Source organism: Mandrillus leucophaeus, unplaced genomic scaffold (genome assembly GCF_000951045.1).
Source record: "Mandrillus leucophaeus isolate KB7577 unplaced genomic scaffold, Mleu.le_1.0 Scaffold538, whole genome shotgun sequence".
Lineage (NCBI taxonomy): Eukaryota > Metazoa > Chordata > Mammalia > Primates > Cercopithecidae > Mandrillus > Mandrillus leucophaeus.
In genome coordinates, this window is record NW_012105786.1 from 242,191 (window position 1) to 258,428 (window position 16,238).

Genomic DNA, 16,238 nt, shown 5'->3' on the forward strand with positions numbered 1-16,238 from the left:
TCTTTGATGCGCATTGTCATCAACACCTTCCTTTCCTTCTTTTTCATGCTTTCCTTTAATTCTGTAACCATATTCATAATGGCTACTTAGAAATCTTTTTTGTTATTGTTGTTAAATCTGACATTTGGTTGCTCTCACAGGTAGTTTCTGTTCCTTCCCCCCTCCCCCACCCGCACCCCGCTGTAAGAGTCATACTTTTCTATTTATTTGCATACCTCATCTGTTTTTGTTGGAAACCTGACATTTCAGATAATATATTGTAGCAACTCTGAGTGCTGCTCCTCATTCCCCAACCCCCTTTCCAGGGATTCTTACTGCGTGGCAGTGGTACTGGAAAGACCCATCCACTCCTTCCCTGACCACACACACCCAGCTATGAAACTTCACAATTTGCCAGCTGATTGCTCTGATGTTTTCAACAATTTCCTGGTGGCATAAATGCTATACAAAATAATGCAATCAGATTGTGGCTCCTTTGAAGGAATGGTTTTCTGAGATTTCTGTTTCATACTTGTTCTGACCCCAGGAGGGCTTCTCTCAGTTGTCTTATTTCCTAGTTCTCCCCTGCAAACTACTCTGCCTACAGTCTAGGGTGTATCTTCATTAGATCCACAAATCTCTTCCCCATTGCCTTTCACCACAATTTCCTCTGTTCTTAAGGGCACCATTAAATTTAAACTACTTTATACTTTGTTGCAAATGACAAGATTAGGAGCTATCTGTTTGAAACAGGGCTCTGAGGCTCGGGATAATGGCAAGCTTTTCTCTGAGTGACACTTCTGCCCTAGGAGCTTGGTTGAGCAGGTAGAGTGGCAGACGATGGTACTGTAGCCTGAGGTCTCCTTACCTGCCTCTTCTGGCATGGAACCACGCCTTCAGGAACCAGAGGAAGGGCTCTTTTCTCAGTGTTCTCAAAATATCATACCCAAGGTAGAGTCTCCATTCCATAAGTGGAAGTTGGGCAAGGAAGTGTCTTCCCACGTTTCAGCTGCACTCAACTGGGACTTGGCCTCAGCAACAGGCAGCAGGGACAGGATGAGAAAACTAAAGTCCTGCTCCTGTACCTCACTGGGAGCTAGGTGTTCTTGACTGCAGGAATCTGGAGTAGATGCTCAGTCCACCCTCACTGAGCTGGGAGAAAGGAGGGAGGGACCAGTCTTGGTTCAAATACCAGACTCTCTTCCCTCTCTTACCAAATTTTTGTAGATATTCCTGAATAGATGTTTCTTTTGCCATTTGCTCTCAGGGCCATTACTAGAGACTTTAAATGTGTGTGTGTACATGTGCATGTGTGTGTTTGTGTGTTTTAATAATTTTTACCAGTTTCACTCAGTGAAACTCATACTATCATACCACAAGTCCAGAATCTCAATGCAATTATATATTAGGTTGGTGCAAAAGTAATTGTGGCTTTTGCCATTACAGTTAATGCTGTTCCTAGAAATGTAGGAAACATAGGAACAGAGCTGTTCCTAGAAATGTATGCAGCCAATTATATATGAAAGAAAGAAATTGAGCATTAATCACTAATTCTTGAATTCTACTAGAATACACCCATATCACAAAGACCTCACAAAGACTTACATACATACCACAAGATAGTAGCCTCACCAGTTAATTCTAATGCTAATAGAGGATGCACCAAATACAGTAGGAAAATGATTGTTTGACTGTACCAGTCTAGAAAACAGAAAAGAGCAGTATGCCTCACTGGAGGCACTGCCTTCCTTCTATCAGTCACCCTGAATGTGTCTTCTCTATAGTAGTTATACTATAGCCACCTGCCCCCACTCTCTACATTATTTTATTTACTAAATTCTTTATAACTTTATTGGAAAAACTCTAGAATCTTTAGTTCACTTTTTTTTTTTTAATTCCCAGATGTATTGTAGAAACTGAAAATTTAGAAGAAAGAGTAGCTGTGGTGAGTCGAATAATTGAGATTCTACAAGTCTTTCAAGAGTTGAACAACTTTAATGGTGTCCTTGAGGTTGTCAGTGCTATGAATTCCTCACCTGTTTACAGACTAGACCACACGTTTGAGGTAGGTTTCTACATGTGTTTTTAAAATGAACTTTCATTCCCTATTATAAACATTAGATTTTTAACAATTATTATCTTTAATTTTTAAATGTCTCATTTGTCTTTTCAGGAGATTAAAAGACTAAACTATCTAAGTGTTGTAATGAATTGGTTGCTTTTTAAAAATTAAACATTCCTATTAAAATGTATTCACAGGTCCCAGCCTAAGGTAGAAGAAGAAAAAACTTTTGGCACTTAATTTGTAAGATAATGTAAATTAAATGTTCACATAATTGTGTAAGGAATGACATGATAAACTAGATCTCTCTCACACACACACACACTTTAAGTTTATACTGAGGTCTATGAAGATTATTTAAAGCAGTGTTACAGTCATAAAATCGAATTGATACTGTTGTATTTGGGCCTGTTAGCCTAGTTTTTTTTTTTTGACAAGACCTTTGATTCCTTTTTTAAACTTATGCCTCCTATTTTTTTTTTTCCTTATAGCAAATACCAAGTCGCCAGAAGAAAATTTTAGAAGAAGCTCATGAATTGAGTGAAGATCACTATAAGAAATATTTGGCAAAACTCAGGTCTATTAATCCACCATGTGTGCCTTTCTTTGGTAAGTATTTCTTTCTGAATTTTTATTGCATTTCTGGATAAAACACATTTCATTAAATGACTGAATAATTACATGTGTAATATGCCAGCAGAAAATACTTGTCTGACCAATATTTAGCACCTGAAACCCTTTAGAATTTTTCTCATTAAGACTTAAGGTCAAGTCTAATATACATTTCACTTTCTATTTTCATCTTAGGCAGCCATTAGATATTATATAATACTTGTGTTTTTATATTTATAAAAGCCTTTTTAATTGAATTTTAATAAACTAAATACAGCAGAGGCATATTTATAACCATTTTTGTAAACAGTTTCACATGGCTAAAAATCATAGTGTGCCTGCTGTGTCTTTGGGCCCACACCTCTGGCACATCAGAATTTTAATTCTCTTCATCCTCTCTTATTTTTCCCCTTTTGTATCAGAGGAAGGAAGTACCTTTTCCTTCCTTTTTAGGACTGAATCTACCACCTGAATCTCCCTTTCTGTAGGTTCCTCTATCTTTTTCCATTCTTTATTTCCTGTATTTTCATGTATTCAATATCTCTTTCCTACTCTCGTCTTTTTTCTGCCTGAGTATATATATGCCCTGATGTTCCTTCTTTTGAATGCTTATAGAAATTATGGTCTTTCTCTAGTCTCTTTAGTATGTGCTATAGTTTCTTCTAGCCTTTTCCTCATCTATATCTATTTTTTTTATATAGTTTCAAATTCCACTGCATATAACAATGTTATGTCCTGATACTTTTAATATCTTTTCCCATATTTTATTGTTTGGCCTTTATAGCAACCATTTTTGTATTTACTTCTAATCTTTTTGCTGTGCACATGGTATATAATTGTAATTGTATCATGTGCATATTAAGGTTATTCACGTACCATATCTTATTTTTTTGTATTTTATTAAATCTTATTTATAATGGCTGCATAATATTCCATAAAATTGGACAATTTGTTTAACCATTACCCTATGGTTGGACACATTGTTTCCAGCTTTTTTGCTTTCCAAATAATTTTCTGATTCAGATTTTCATTTATACTATTTTTCTGTATTTGAAAATATCTTCTTGAGATAGATAACCAGAGGAGGAATTACAGTAGTGCTCCCATCTCCATGGTTTCACTTTCCACAGTTTCAGTTATCTAGGTCAACTGTGGTCTAAAAACATGAGATATTTTGAAGACCACATTCATGTAACTTTTATTACAATAGATTGTTATAATTGTTCCATTTTATTATTAGCTATTTTTAATCTTACTGTGCCTAATTTATAAATTAAGCTCATAGGTATGTATGTATGTGTATGCATGTAAAGGGTTTAGTAATAGTTTCAGGTATCCACTGGGAATCTTATCACCTTTGGATAGGGGAGGGACTACTATACATAGGTTAAAAGGTGTCCATCTTTAAACTGTTGATATGTATTTTTAAGTTGCTTTCTGAAAGGCTGCCATGAGAAGTGTATGACATTTATGCCGCCATCAAGTGTATGACAAAGGAAATTTCATCCCATGGTTTCCAATTTTGGATGGTACTTTTTTTTTTTTTTCATCTCTGTTATTACAACTACTAAGCTATTTGTTGCAATAATTTCCATTCTTTGATGACTGTGGAGATTTTTTTCCAAACATTTCTTCAATATTTGCATTGCCTTTTGTCCATGTCCTTTTTTGTATCTCCTGCAAACAATCTGCCTTGTAGTTTTTATTCATTGATGTGTATTAGTTTTAAATTCTACCATCTGTCCTTTCTCATTCTGGTTTCTATTGTTTCTAACCTTAGAAAGTTCATATAATCTAGTAATTTAATAATCATATTTTCCTCTAGCTTTTTTATGACTTTCAAAATTATATTTAATTCTAATATCAAACTGAAGTATCTTTGATATCTTATGAAATACTCAAATTTATTTCCCCACCCAAATTATTTATTTGTTAATCCAGGTTTATTGAATGATTCTTCTTTTTCCCTGTTTACACATGGGACCTCCTTCCTTTTTTGTTGTTGTTTTTTGAGACAGAGTCTCGCTTTGTCACCCAGGTTGGAGTGCAGTAGCTGCCATCTCGGCTCACTGCAAGCTCCACCTCCTGGGTTCACGCCATTCTCCTGCCTCAGCCTCTGAGTAGCTGGGACTGCAGGCGCCTGCCACCACGCCCAGGTAATTTCGTTTTGTATTTTTAGTAGAGACGGGGTTTCACCGTGTTAGCCAGGATGGTCTTGATCTCCTGACCTCACAATCCGCCCGCCTCGGCCTCCCAAAGTGCTGGGATTACAGGCTTGAGCCACCGCACCCAGCCAGGGACCTCTTTCTTTAATATGTATTGTATCTCACTGACTTCCTATCCCCCTGCCACAGTTTTAAGGATTGTCACTTTATAATCAGTGATTCTCAGCAGGGGGCAGTTTTTGCCCCCCTAGGGAGCATTTAGCAATGCCTGGAGACAATTTTTTTTAATTGTCCTAATTGGGATGGTGCTACAGGCATCTAGTGGGTAGAGGAAAGAGATATTGCTAACATACTGCAATGCACAGGACACTTCCCCACAGCCCATAAGTATCCAGTCCAAGAAGTCAGTGGTGCTGAAACAGAGAAACCCTGCTTTATATAGTGTTTTCACAGATGATAAAGAGTTGGTTCTTCAGGGTTTCTTCAGTCCTTTTTTTTTTTTTGGCCAATTTTGCCTATTTTTCCAAATGAACTTCATAAGTTTGGGTGGGAGGAGATGACCCCAAATGTAACTGGAACAATCTATCAATTAATTTCTAAAGACCATTTATTATATTTAGCATTTCCCCTTATTTTTCCTGGGTATTTTTGGTTTGAATGGTATTCATTCAGTTACCTTTAACTCCAAGAAGTTTTAATTTCCTTGGGTTTTCTAAATATTTAATCATGTTTACAAAATATAATACAGTGTCTCTTCCTTTGACCTGATTTCTGTGTTACGTCTTACATAACTGGTCATTAACTTCCCAAACAAAGCTTTAAAAATAATGGCAGAAATAAGCAGCTTGTTTTAAACTCAGTTTTAGCAGGGATAAAGTATAATTTTACTACTTGCTCTATTAGATGGTTTTTATCCTTTTAAGAAAGCATCATTCTTGCTACAGAATTGCTTCATTTCATTATTTAAAAAATACTAGCCTTCAATTTATATCTACAAACATTTTTTTAATTACTTCTATTTATAATATATCTTTCTCATTTCTGTTTTTACTTATTTGCTTTAATTTACTTTTTTCTTCAAAAAGATAAGGTCTCTACCTGCTGCTTTTATGAGGTTTAAAAAAAATCATTATTAATTCCTAGTTTTCCTGAGGACTTTTCCCCTACCTCTTCTTTTTTTTTTTTTTTTTTTTTTCCCTTTTTTGAGACAGGGTCTCACTCTATCACCCAGGCTGGAGAGTACAGTGGCACCATCTTGGCTCACTGCATCCTCCAGCTCATGGGCTCAAGCAGTCGTCCCACCTCAGTCCCCCAAGTGGGAGGAACTACAGGCACAAACTACTATGCCTGGCTAATTTTTTTATTTTTTGTAGACACAGGGTTTCACCAGGTTGCCCAGGCTGGTCTCGAACTCCTGAGCTCAAGAGATCCACCTGCCTTGGCCTCCCAAAGTTCTAGGATTACAGGTGTGAGCTACCATGCCCAGCCTGACCCTCTACATTCTTGATAAAAATACGGAGTTCATAGATTTTTATCTTCCTGGTAAAATATTAAAGCCTTTATGTTTTTGCTTAAATATGTTGACTATGTTACCAGTTCATTCAAGGGGAACTGGAAAGGCTCTGGATATATCTGACGTTATATTATTCAGTCTGTCAACGTATATTTCTTGAATACCTACTAAGTACCAGGACTACATCAGGTGCTTAGAAAGTGAAAAATACACAGTCACTATGCTCACCTAGCCTATAGTCATGCTACTCATGATGTCCTGTGGTCTCTGGTACACAGACATGAAAAGAAACCTCAGGACCCATTCACTGACTCACTATTTGGCCCCTGCTCCTCTGTCATCCTAATTGCGGGTATTTATTCATACAAGCTGAAACTGTCCATTCTTCTCTAAGATCTTTATAAACTTAACGGATCTTCATAACATGTTCTCTCTTTTTTTTTTTGAGACAGAGTCTCGCTTTTATTGCCCAGGCTGGAGTGCAGTGGTGCGATCTCGGCTCACTGCCACCTCTGCCTCCCGGGTTCAAGCGATTCTCCTGCCTCAGCCTTCCAAGTAGCTGGGATTACAGGCACCCACCACCACGCCCACCACCACGGCCGGCTAACTTTTGCATTTTTACTAGAGATGAGGTTTCACCATGTTGGTCAGGCTGGCCAGGCTGGTCTCAAACTCCTGACCTCAGGTGATCCACCCGCCTCAGCCTCCCAAAGTGCTGGGATTACAGGTGTGAGCCACCGCACCCGGCCATAACATGTTTTTAAATGAATGAAGGAAGTTTCAGACCTACTTTAGAGTATGATTTCATAAGGTGTTTTAAGGTGAGCTGTGTGATTTCTTGAGTGAATACAAACATGTAGGTAGTTTGATAGGCACACAAAGTTTAATAGGTACAGCTATCTGCCAGCCTTTGTACCTCTTTCTTCTTGCTCATCTTTCTAGTTACTGAGCTTCTGCTCCTTTAAGGTAGTTTATCTACAACTGACCCTGGTCAGTTTTGGTGCCCTGTCTTTGCTATTCTTAAGTTAAAAGTTATCAGTCTCTGGAGTTAGACAGCCTTTTGTATAGTTCTGACCCAGTGGGTAAAGCCAGATGTTATTGCTGCTTCTGAATTCCATCCTGTCTATATGGTAGTTTATAGAAACTCCTTCCAGATTCTTTTCCTAAATTCTGGATACTGGTTTTCAAACCCATTCTTTGGGGGAGGGTCAGAGATAGTACCTGATACTTCCTCTATTATTTTACCAGCATTATTCCCATCTTTTGCTGGCACTACCACCATTTACAGAATAAAAGTAGGGCAGTTACTCCTTCCAACGCTCTGCCAGATGTCTCAGGTCTATAACACAGTTTTTCTCCATAAACTAAAATATTCTGATAGGTAGAATGGATAGATGGGCTAAGAAATGAATTTTTTCAGCTGGGCGCAGTGGCTCACGCCTGTAATCCCAGCACTTTGAGAGGTTGAGGTGAGTGAATTGCTTGGGGCCAGGAGTTCGAGACCAGCCTGGCCAACATGGCAAAACCCCATCTCTACTAAAAATACAAAAGTTAGCCAGGCATGGTGGTACAATTCCTGTAGTCCCAGCTACTCAGGAGGCAGAGGCAGAAGAATTGCTTGAACCCAGGAGGCAGAGGTTGCAGTGAGCCGAGATCACACCACTGTACTCCAGCCTGGGTGATGAGGTGAGACTCTGTCTCAAAAATAGAATTTTTTCTAAGGTAAAAGGATGTACCTTAATCAGGTTTGTCATCAAACATCCAAGCCTTTAGCATTGACTTTGCCCTTTGCTTTTACACAACTCTGATCTTGTGTCCTCCTTCTGTTATGTGTAAATTTGCTTTGTCTCCATTCTTGCTTTCCAGCTATTTTAGAATTGATTCTCATATCCTGGCCTATCTATTAAATGCCTCTCTTCTACTTTGAAATAATATACTTCTTCATTCAGTCAAAAACATTTGTTGAATGCCCCTATGTGTTATGCCCCAGGCTACATGCTAAGCATAGACAAATAAGATACAGTTCCATAGTTTCTGCTCCCTTGAAAGAGCACAGAAGTAAGTCACAGCACTGCGTAGTAAGTATAACACTGTATTGCAGAAAAGTGTAGATTGAAGTGTGGACAAATACTATAGAAGCCTAGAATCCTTAGCAGCTTTGTCCTGGGAAGGATGGGAAAGACAACAGCAAAAAGGTGAAACGTCAGCCTTCTTCTTTGTCATAATGCTCTGTTTTCCCTTTTCCCTAGAAGAGCTGCCTCCAGAGGTAGGGTATGTTAAATGATGTATTGAAGTACAGGAATTACTAGACTTTCTATTTATGTATTTTTTAAAACATAAAAAAAAAACCTAAGCTTTACTAGTATATAATTCTCAGGTTTATGCTATACATACACACATATATGCTATGTTTTTATTAAACTATATATGTGTATATAAGGAGAAAGCGAGGATATGTGCTTAAATATTTTTTACTGATGCAGCGTAAGATCAAAGTTGGGACACCACTGCTGTGATCATTTGTTCTTTTAGCTAGCCATCAGTTAGGCATAAAATAATTTCCAAATTTCATCCCGAACTGTACCGAAGTGCTACTTACAAGCATTTTCACAACTTCATTCAAGTGTGCTTTCAAGAACAAAGCTGTGAGTCTTCATTCCCACTGCCCCCGTTTCCTCCCCAAACCAGTTAATCAGTTCTTGGGGAGTCTACCTCTTAAATATTTATCCACTCCCAGTTATCCCCATAGATACTAGGGCAGCCCTCATCATCTCACCAGGACTATTGTTAGCCTACTAACTGCTCTTAACTCCTTCCAACCCATCTGGCTTCATAGTACAACTATAGTAATCCTTCTAGAATGCAAACAAAGATCCTTATAATTCCCTAATTATCTCCTAGATAAAAGTTAAGCTATTTAACAAAAGACACTTCATGACCCAGTCCCAGTGCTAATACCTAAAACTCTTCACAGATGGGCCATCAGTTTGTGACCAAGGTTGATTTGGGCTGCCATTGAAATGCATATTCTTATGGACATGTTTGTCAGACTGAACACTGAGCTGAGTGGATCATGCAACTTGTGTAGAGGAGAGTACAAATGGCTGAAAGTAAAAGCCAAATGACAGGCAGATGTGAAAATAAAAAAGCCTGTGCTTACTAGAACATACAGTCACTTTGTCTTAATGAATGTATCATCACGCATAGCCTAGGTGCTGAGAAATAACCAAGTAACTAACGCACTTAATAACTGGATCCTTTTAAAAACCAAACAGGCATTGATGTCAGTTAGATTTCATTATTGCTGATCTGTTCAATATTGATTTGGATCCTTCCAAGGATGTGGCCAAAGATGTCTGTGGTATGCCTCTACCACAAAAGCATTTTGAAGTACAAACCCAGCCCTTGCCTATGTCTATCCTCATACCCTGCCACTCTTTCTCTACCCCACACACCAAACCCCTGTGGTCTAGCCATACTAAAGAGCAAATTATCTCTATATATGTCTTTCAAGCAAGCTTCATCATGAATCAGTGCCTTTATACACATTGCTGCTTTGCTTAGACTGCTCTTCTATCTTATTCTACTCATTACACTTCTCATTTTTTGAGACTTATTCTAAGCATTATCTCATCTGTGTTGCTTTTTCTAATTCTCCCAGCTCAAGACAGAATGCCTCCTTTTTGCTCTCATAGCATCTTATGCATTACTACTAATATAGCACCTCCTAGTATGTAGCATTTAGCAAATTATACTGTAGTAGCCAACAGTTCAAAGCTCTGGATCCCTGAGGTCAGGAACTCCTTAAGCACTGGACTGCTGGAGGTCTTCCTCATCTTTGTACCTGCAGTACCTAATGCAGGACTGGCTTACAGCAGAGAATCCCTACATGTGTGGGGAGTGAACGAACTCAGATATTCACACTCCTTTTTTCTCCCCAAAGCATCATAATCAGTACTTTAGGGGAAAAGGTAGAAGCATAATATTAGGGCAAGATGCAACAACAGCATCAACAATCACAACCATGGCTAATTAATACTTAACTTTTGTCAGGCTCTATTCTAAGCTCATACATATATTCACTCATTTGTTTCTCACAGCAACTCTCCCATCCTCACTTTACAGATGAGAAAAACAGGCACAGAGAGACTAATTAAGCAATTTGCACAAGATCACACACACAGGCTGGTCGCGGTGACTCATGCCTATAATCCCAGCACTTTGGGAGGCCAAGGTGGGTGGATCACCTGAGGTCAGGAGTTCCAGACCAGCCTGGCCAACATGGTGAAACCCCATCTCTACTAAAAATACAAAAATTAGCTGGGTGTGGTGGCACATGCCTGTAATCCCAGCTACTCGGGAGGCTGAGACAGGAGAATCACTTGAACCCAGGAAGCGGAGATTGCAGTGAACCAAGATTGTGCCATTGCACTCTAGCCTGGGAGACAGAGTGAGACTCCATCTCAAAAAATAAAAAATATAAAAAAGTACTAATAAGATCACACACAAAGAAAGCAGCAGAACTGGTTCCAGAGCCTTTATGCTAGAAGAGAAAGTGCCTGTTATTTTGTTCATTCTCCTCCTCATCCAGTGTACAACTGTAGTGATGGGGAAACAGGAAATCAATTACCAGGTTGCCACAAAGTCTAGAAACTACTGAAGACCAGAATTTACATAAATTGTATGCAGTCCTGCATTTGACAGGCTTGTAAAACCTTCCACATTTCCATGAATAAGCCTATCCAAATAGTACTACTTCTCAATTGCAAATCATAACAACCTCTTGTGGGGCCGTCAGAGCTGACTAAGCAGGAGCTATGATCCTCTGAATTTAGTATTTTTCCTGTTTGCCAAAAATTATGTGTCATTAGTGACGAAGTTATTCTTAAAGTTCCTTTAATAAAACTGATTTATAGCAAATAACAATGGTTTGGAGGGGGTATGTCAGATTGATTATTCTTCCTAACAAATCTATTAATTTTATTAAACTTGGCCTCCCTCCCTTTTTCTTGGATGTTTATAAAATTTAAGTCTTTCACAGATACTTTCTCTTAAGCTGCTGTTTTTCATATCATGGAAATCTGAGCCTTGGTTCTTTTGTTATGGCAATTGAGATGGTACAGTGTAATACCCACAATTAATGAAACAGGAAAAAAACTTGCATTTTCCTTCTTTATCCTTGAAATCATTCCTTTATATCTTCTAGGAATTTATCTCACTAATATCTTGAAAACAGAAGAAGGCAACCCTGAGGTCCTAAAAAGACATGGAAAAGAGCTTATAAACTTTAGCAAAAGGAGGAAAGTAGCAGAAATAACAGGAGAGATCCAGCAGTACCAAAATCAGCCTTACTGTTTACGAGTAGAATCAGATATCAAAGTAAGTTGAATTATTTAAAGATTCATACTTCTGATTAAGTTTATAAACTACCTAATAAAAGGCAGGTTTATTTTATAGGGGAGAAAAAGTAAACTAAACCTTAAAAGAAATAATTCAAATTTACTTGTATTAAATGTTTTCTTAACTTTCCATGAATTTCAAACTGAATTTATAATTTTTAATATTAATATTTTTTTCTTTGCATTTATTTTAGAGATTCTTTGAAAACTTGAATCCGATGGGAAACAGCATGGAAAAAGAATTTACAGATTATCTTTTCAACAAATCCCTAGAAATAGAACCACGAAACCCTAAGCCTCTCCCAAGATTTGTAAGCATTTGTATATTCATATTTATTTTACAGTTAAATACTTTTTTCAGTTGTCATCTACATCTGGTGATATCATTACTACCGTATGTGTTACATAGATTAGTTTTCCATAAAGGTATTCAGGGATGAAGTATACATGTGATAGTTAAAAGTAATGAAAAAGTACTTAATAATTATGTCCAGGAGCATCCCACTTGTTTCCAAATAAATGAATGTTAATATTAATTTGAGTAAATCCTGATATTAAAGATGATGAAATTGAGCAAATATTATATAAGTTTTTAATTTTTTTACCCCAAAAAATGTTATTTAAGATTTTAAAGACAGGAAATTTAATGAATTGATATGAATTCACTTATAACAAATATATCTACTTATGACATTTTAAAAGTAATGACTTATTACAACTTTCAACCATGAATCATTAGCCATAAAATACCAAGTTTTGCTAACAATACTTTCTTGGGAAAATAAAGTTTCCATTGTTTTTCATTATTTGTCAATGCCCAGCCAAATTTATGTACAGAATCACAAACTCACTGATTTGACTGTGTACTCTCTTGTTCATAAAAAAGTCAAAAGTCTGCCAGGTGCGGTGGCTCGTGCCTGTAATCCCAACACTTTGGGAAGCCGAGGTGGGTGGATCACCTGAGGTCAGGAGTTTGAGACCAACCTGGCCAACATGGTGAAAACCCTGTCTCTAATGAAGTACAAAACTTAGCCGAGCATGGTGGCAAGTGCCTACAGTCCCAGCCACTTGGGAGGCTGAGGCAGAAGAATCACTTGAACCCGGGAGGCAGAGGTTGCAGTGTAGTCCCAGCTACTCGGGAGGCTGAGGCAGAAGAATCACTTGAACCCGGGAGGCAGAGGTTGCAGTGAGCCAAGATCGTGCCACGGCTGTCCAGCTCCAGCCTGGGAGACAGAGCAAGACTCGTCTCAAAAAAAAAAAAAGTCAAGAATCCTGAATTAAACATAGATGGCTTCTAAGTGACCAAGATAAATCACATAATGTCTTTTAATTAAAGTGTATGCAATTGCCTGACAGCAACATTTCTCAAGCCCTTGTTCAGTTTTTAATAAGCTGGATTAAAAATAGAAAATGAGAAATAGGTATATAATCTGCTCCAACGAAGCACTCTGATATAGCACTGAGAAATGAGTTTTATTGCAAGGAAAATGCAATAGAACATACATACATATACACAAATGAAAATTGGGCAATTTAATGCATTTGTAAGTATCTCAAATGGTCCTGATGGCATCACTGTACTACAGAATAGGAAGGTATTGTAATTCACAGTGATGATCCTGGCTTTTCAGCAAAGTTAAATTTGCTCAAAATAGTCTGTTTTAAAAACCAGGGAAATACACAATACATTTTAGAAAAACTTCCACCCAAATATATTAAAATAACAAATACTCTAGTATTTATAGGACTAAAACTTAGTTATTTAAAGAAATGCATTCTTTAACAATTTAGATACCCAGGGCTTTAGCAAAATAGAATGTTAATGCTTTAAATTTTCTACTTTTATTTGAATAATTATGTCCTTATTAGTGAATTATGATTTTCCTGTATATTAGCTGAATTTTACCAGGCACATATAGAAAAACCTTCCTTTCTACTACAGTATTTAAAGTATTGTGTTTCTTTTGATATGTCTACAGCCAAAAAAATATAGCTATCCCCTAAAATCTCCTGGTGTTCGTCCATCAAACCCAAGACCAGGTACCATGAGGCATCCCACACCTCTGCAGCAGGAGCCAAGGAAAATTAGTTATAGTAGGATCCCTGAAAGTGAAACAGAAAGTACAGCATCTGCACCAAATTCTCCAAGAACACCGTTAACACCTCCGCCTGCTTCTGGTGCTTCCAGTACCACAGATGTTTGCAGTGTATTTGATTCCGATCATTCGAGCCCTTTTCACTCAAGTAGGTGCAAAAATTCTAAGTGCATTAAGGTATTTGTTAGTATTATACATGCTAGAGGTAAAAAAGAATTTGTTATTTTTGTGTATGTGTGAACTTGTAGATGAGTCAAATGCCTTTTCAAAAGATAACATTATAAAAATATAAGACAAATTCTAAGCTCCACCAACTTGAAATTTCTTAAAAATCTGCTGGAACAGCCCTCTTTAAATTTATTATACTTTAATGAAAGGCCTAGTGGTAAAATTGGCAGCTTAAATTTCATTTGAGCTTTGCAAATGCATTCCTCTTATCCAGAGGAAACTAAGATCACTCTTAAAATCTGCAAGTAATTTTAGTCCCATGTTTCAAATGCTGCCTGGCTCCAAAATTATTATACAGGCTGAATGTCCCTAATCCAAAATCCAAAATGTTCTAAAACCCAAAACTTTTTGAGTGTCAACATGACGCTGAAAGGAAATGCTCATTAGAAGATTTCAGATTTTTCGATTAGGGATGCTAAACCAGTAAGTATGATGTAATATTCTGAAATCCAAAACACTTTTGGTCCCAAGCATTTCAGATAAAGGATACTTAACATGTATTTGAATACTAGCCAGGGTACACCATCTACTCCCCACCAAATTCTTTAGTAGCTTTTAATTTTGTAATGTATCAGATTTAAGCCCTTTTTGTCTACCCAGTGGTCCCCTAATGGTATATATTGGTTGCTAATACACTGTCTATGCTTTTCAGTGCAGCAAAACAAATCTCACAGATGCACACTACTGCTTATCCACCTCTTATTTCTAAACCAGCACTATTCTGTAGAAATATGTGAGCCACATGTATAACTTCAGATATCTAGTAGCCACATTAGAAAAAGCAAAAATGACTTTAATACATTTTATTTAACCCAGCATATCAGAAATATTGTCATGTCAACATGAAATCAATATAAAAATTTATGATTGAGATATTTTACATTCCCTTTTTTTGTTCCAAATCTTTAAAATCCAGTGTGCATTTTACACTTACAGCACATCTCAGTTCAGACAAGCCACAATCAGATGCTCAGTAATCATATGTGGCTAGTGGTTGCCAGACTATACAGGTCATCTTTTGAAAGGCTACCTTTTCAATCTAGATCACCATGACCATTTCCACCTGCTCTTGCCGTTGGCTGTCTCAGCTCGATGTGCTAATCAAGTTCCCCCTAATATTTGACATACTAGAATCTAATACTAGAGGCAGCATGACATTATTATGGGGGAGGAGGTTGAGAAGCACTAACCTCGAAGTTAGAATTTCTGGTTTGTCATCCCACTCTGCTAATTAGCTTTCTGATTTAAGATAAAATACTTTTTCTGTGCCTTCTGGGGGTCAAATTTGATTTTTAAGATTCTCTCAGTTGGAAGAAATGTAACTAAAAATATACTTAAAATAATTCTTTGGTAGTATATTATTTCGAAATGTGGTACAGAATCCTATTTGTTTATTCCTGTAGTATACATACATTTGTAGTTACCCAGTAGTCTTTGTTGTCTTTGGGCCATCTAAAGTATATTAGGGCTGGACATGGTGGCTCACACCTGTAATCTCAACACTTTGGAAGGCCAAGGTGGGAAAATCACTTGAGGCCAGGACTTTGAGATCAGCCTGGGCAACACAGCGAGACCCCATCTCTCCTAAAAAATACAAAAATTAGCTGCGAGTGGTGGTATACACCTGTAGTCCCAGCTACTTGGGAGGCTGAAGTGGGAGGATCGCTTGAGCCCAAGAGTTTGAGGCTGCAGTGAGCTGTGATCATGCCACTGCACTCCAGCCTGGGCAACAGAATGAGACCCTGTCTCAAAATAAATAAAGTGGATTTGTCTTGAGAATACTATGACTTGGCATTATTTGGTGACTGAAAGTCATGGAGTCATTTTTTTTTTTAATTTTATAAAATTTTTGGTAGAGATAGGGTCTCGCTGTGTTGCCAAGGCTGATCTCAAACTTGTGGCCTCAAACAAACCTCCTGCCTTAACCTTCCAAAGTGCTGGGATTATAGACGAGCCACTGTGCCCTGCCATGGAGTCATGTGACACACATAGTAAGTTGTCAGATATATTTGATAAGTTCAAATAGACACCAAGTAAAAAAAGATTCCCATTTATTCTCCCCAACTTGCCAACCCCCTAAATTAAGTAATGAAATGAAACCAGCACCTTTTCAGTATATCTGACTTAAAATCATTATTTATTCTGACCCATTTAACTGCAGGATTTTTCCCCTAGAGCAGACAG

The 16,238-nt window shown here is 37.6% G+C and overlaps 1 protein-coding gene across 1 annotated transcript in view; it reads left to right on the forward strand.

The window, feature by feature from the left end:
• Positions 1-16,238, forward strand: part of SOS1 (son of sevenless homolog 1 (Drosophila)) — a 158,787-nt gene that overhangs the window by 131,055 nt on the left and 11,494 nt on the right. The window contains exons 16-20 of the mRNA XM_011997324.1: positions 1,882-2,044; positions 2,533-2,650; positions 11,538-11,710; positions 11,925-12,041; positions 13,710-13,974. Coding sequence (XP_011852714.1) covers positions 1,882-2,044; positions 2,533-2,650; positions 11,538-11,710; positions 11,925-12,041; positions 13,710-13,974 — 836 coding nt within the window. The remainder of the gene's footprint in view (positions 1-1,881; positions 2,045-2,532; positions 2,651-11,537; positions 11,711-11,924; positions 12,042-13,709; positions 13,975-16,238) is intronic.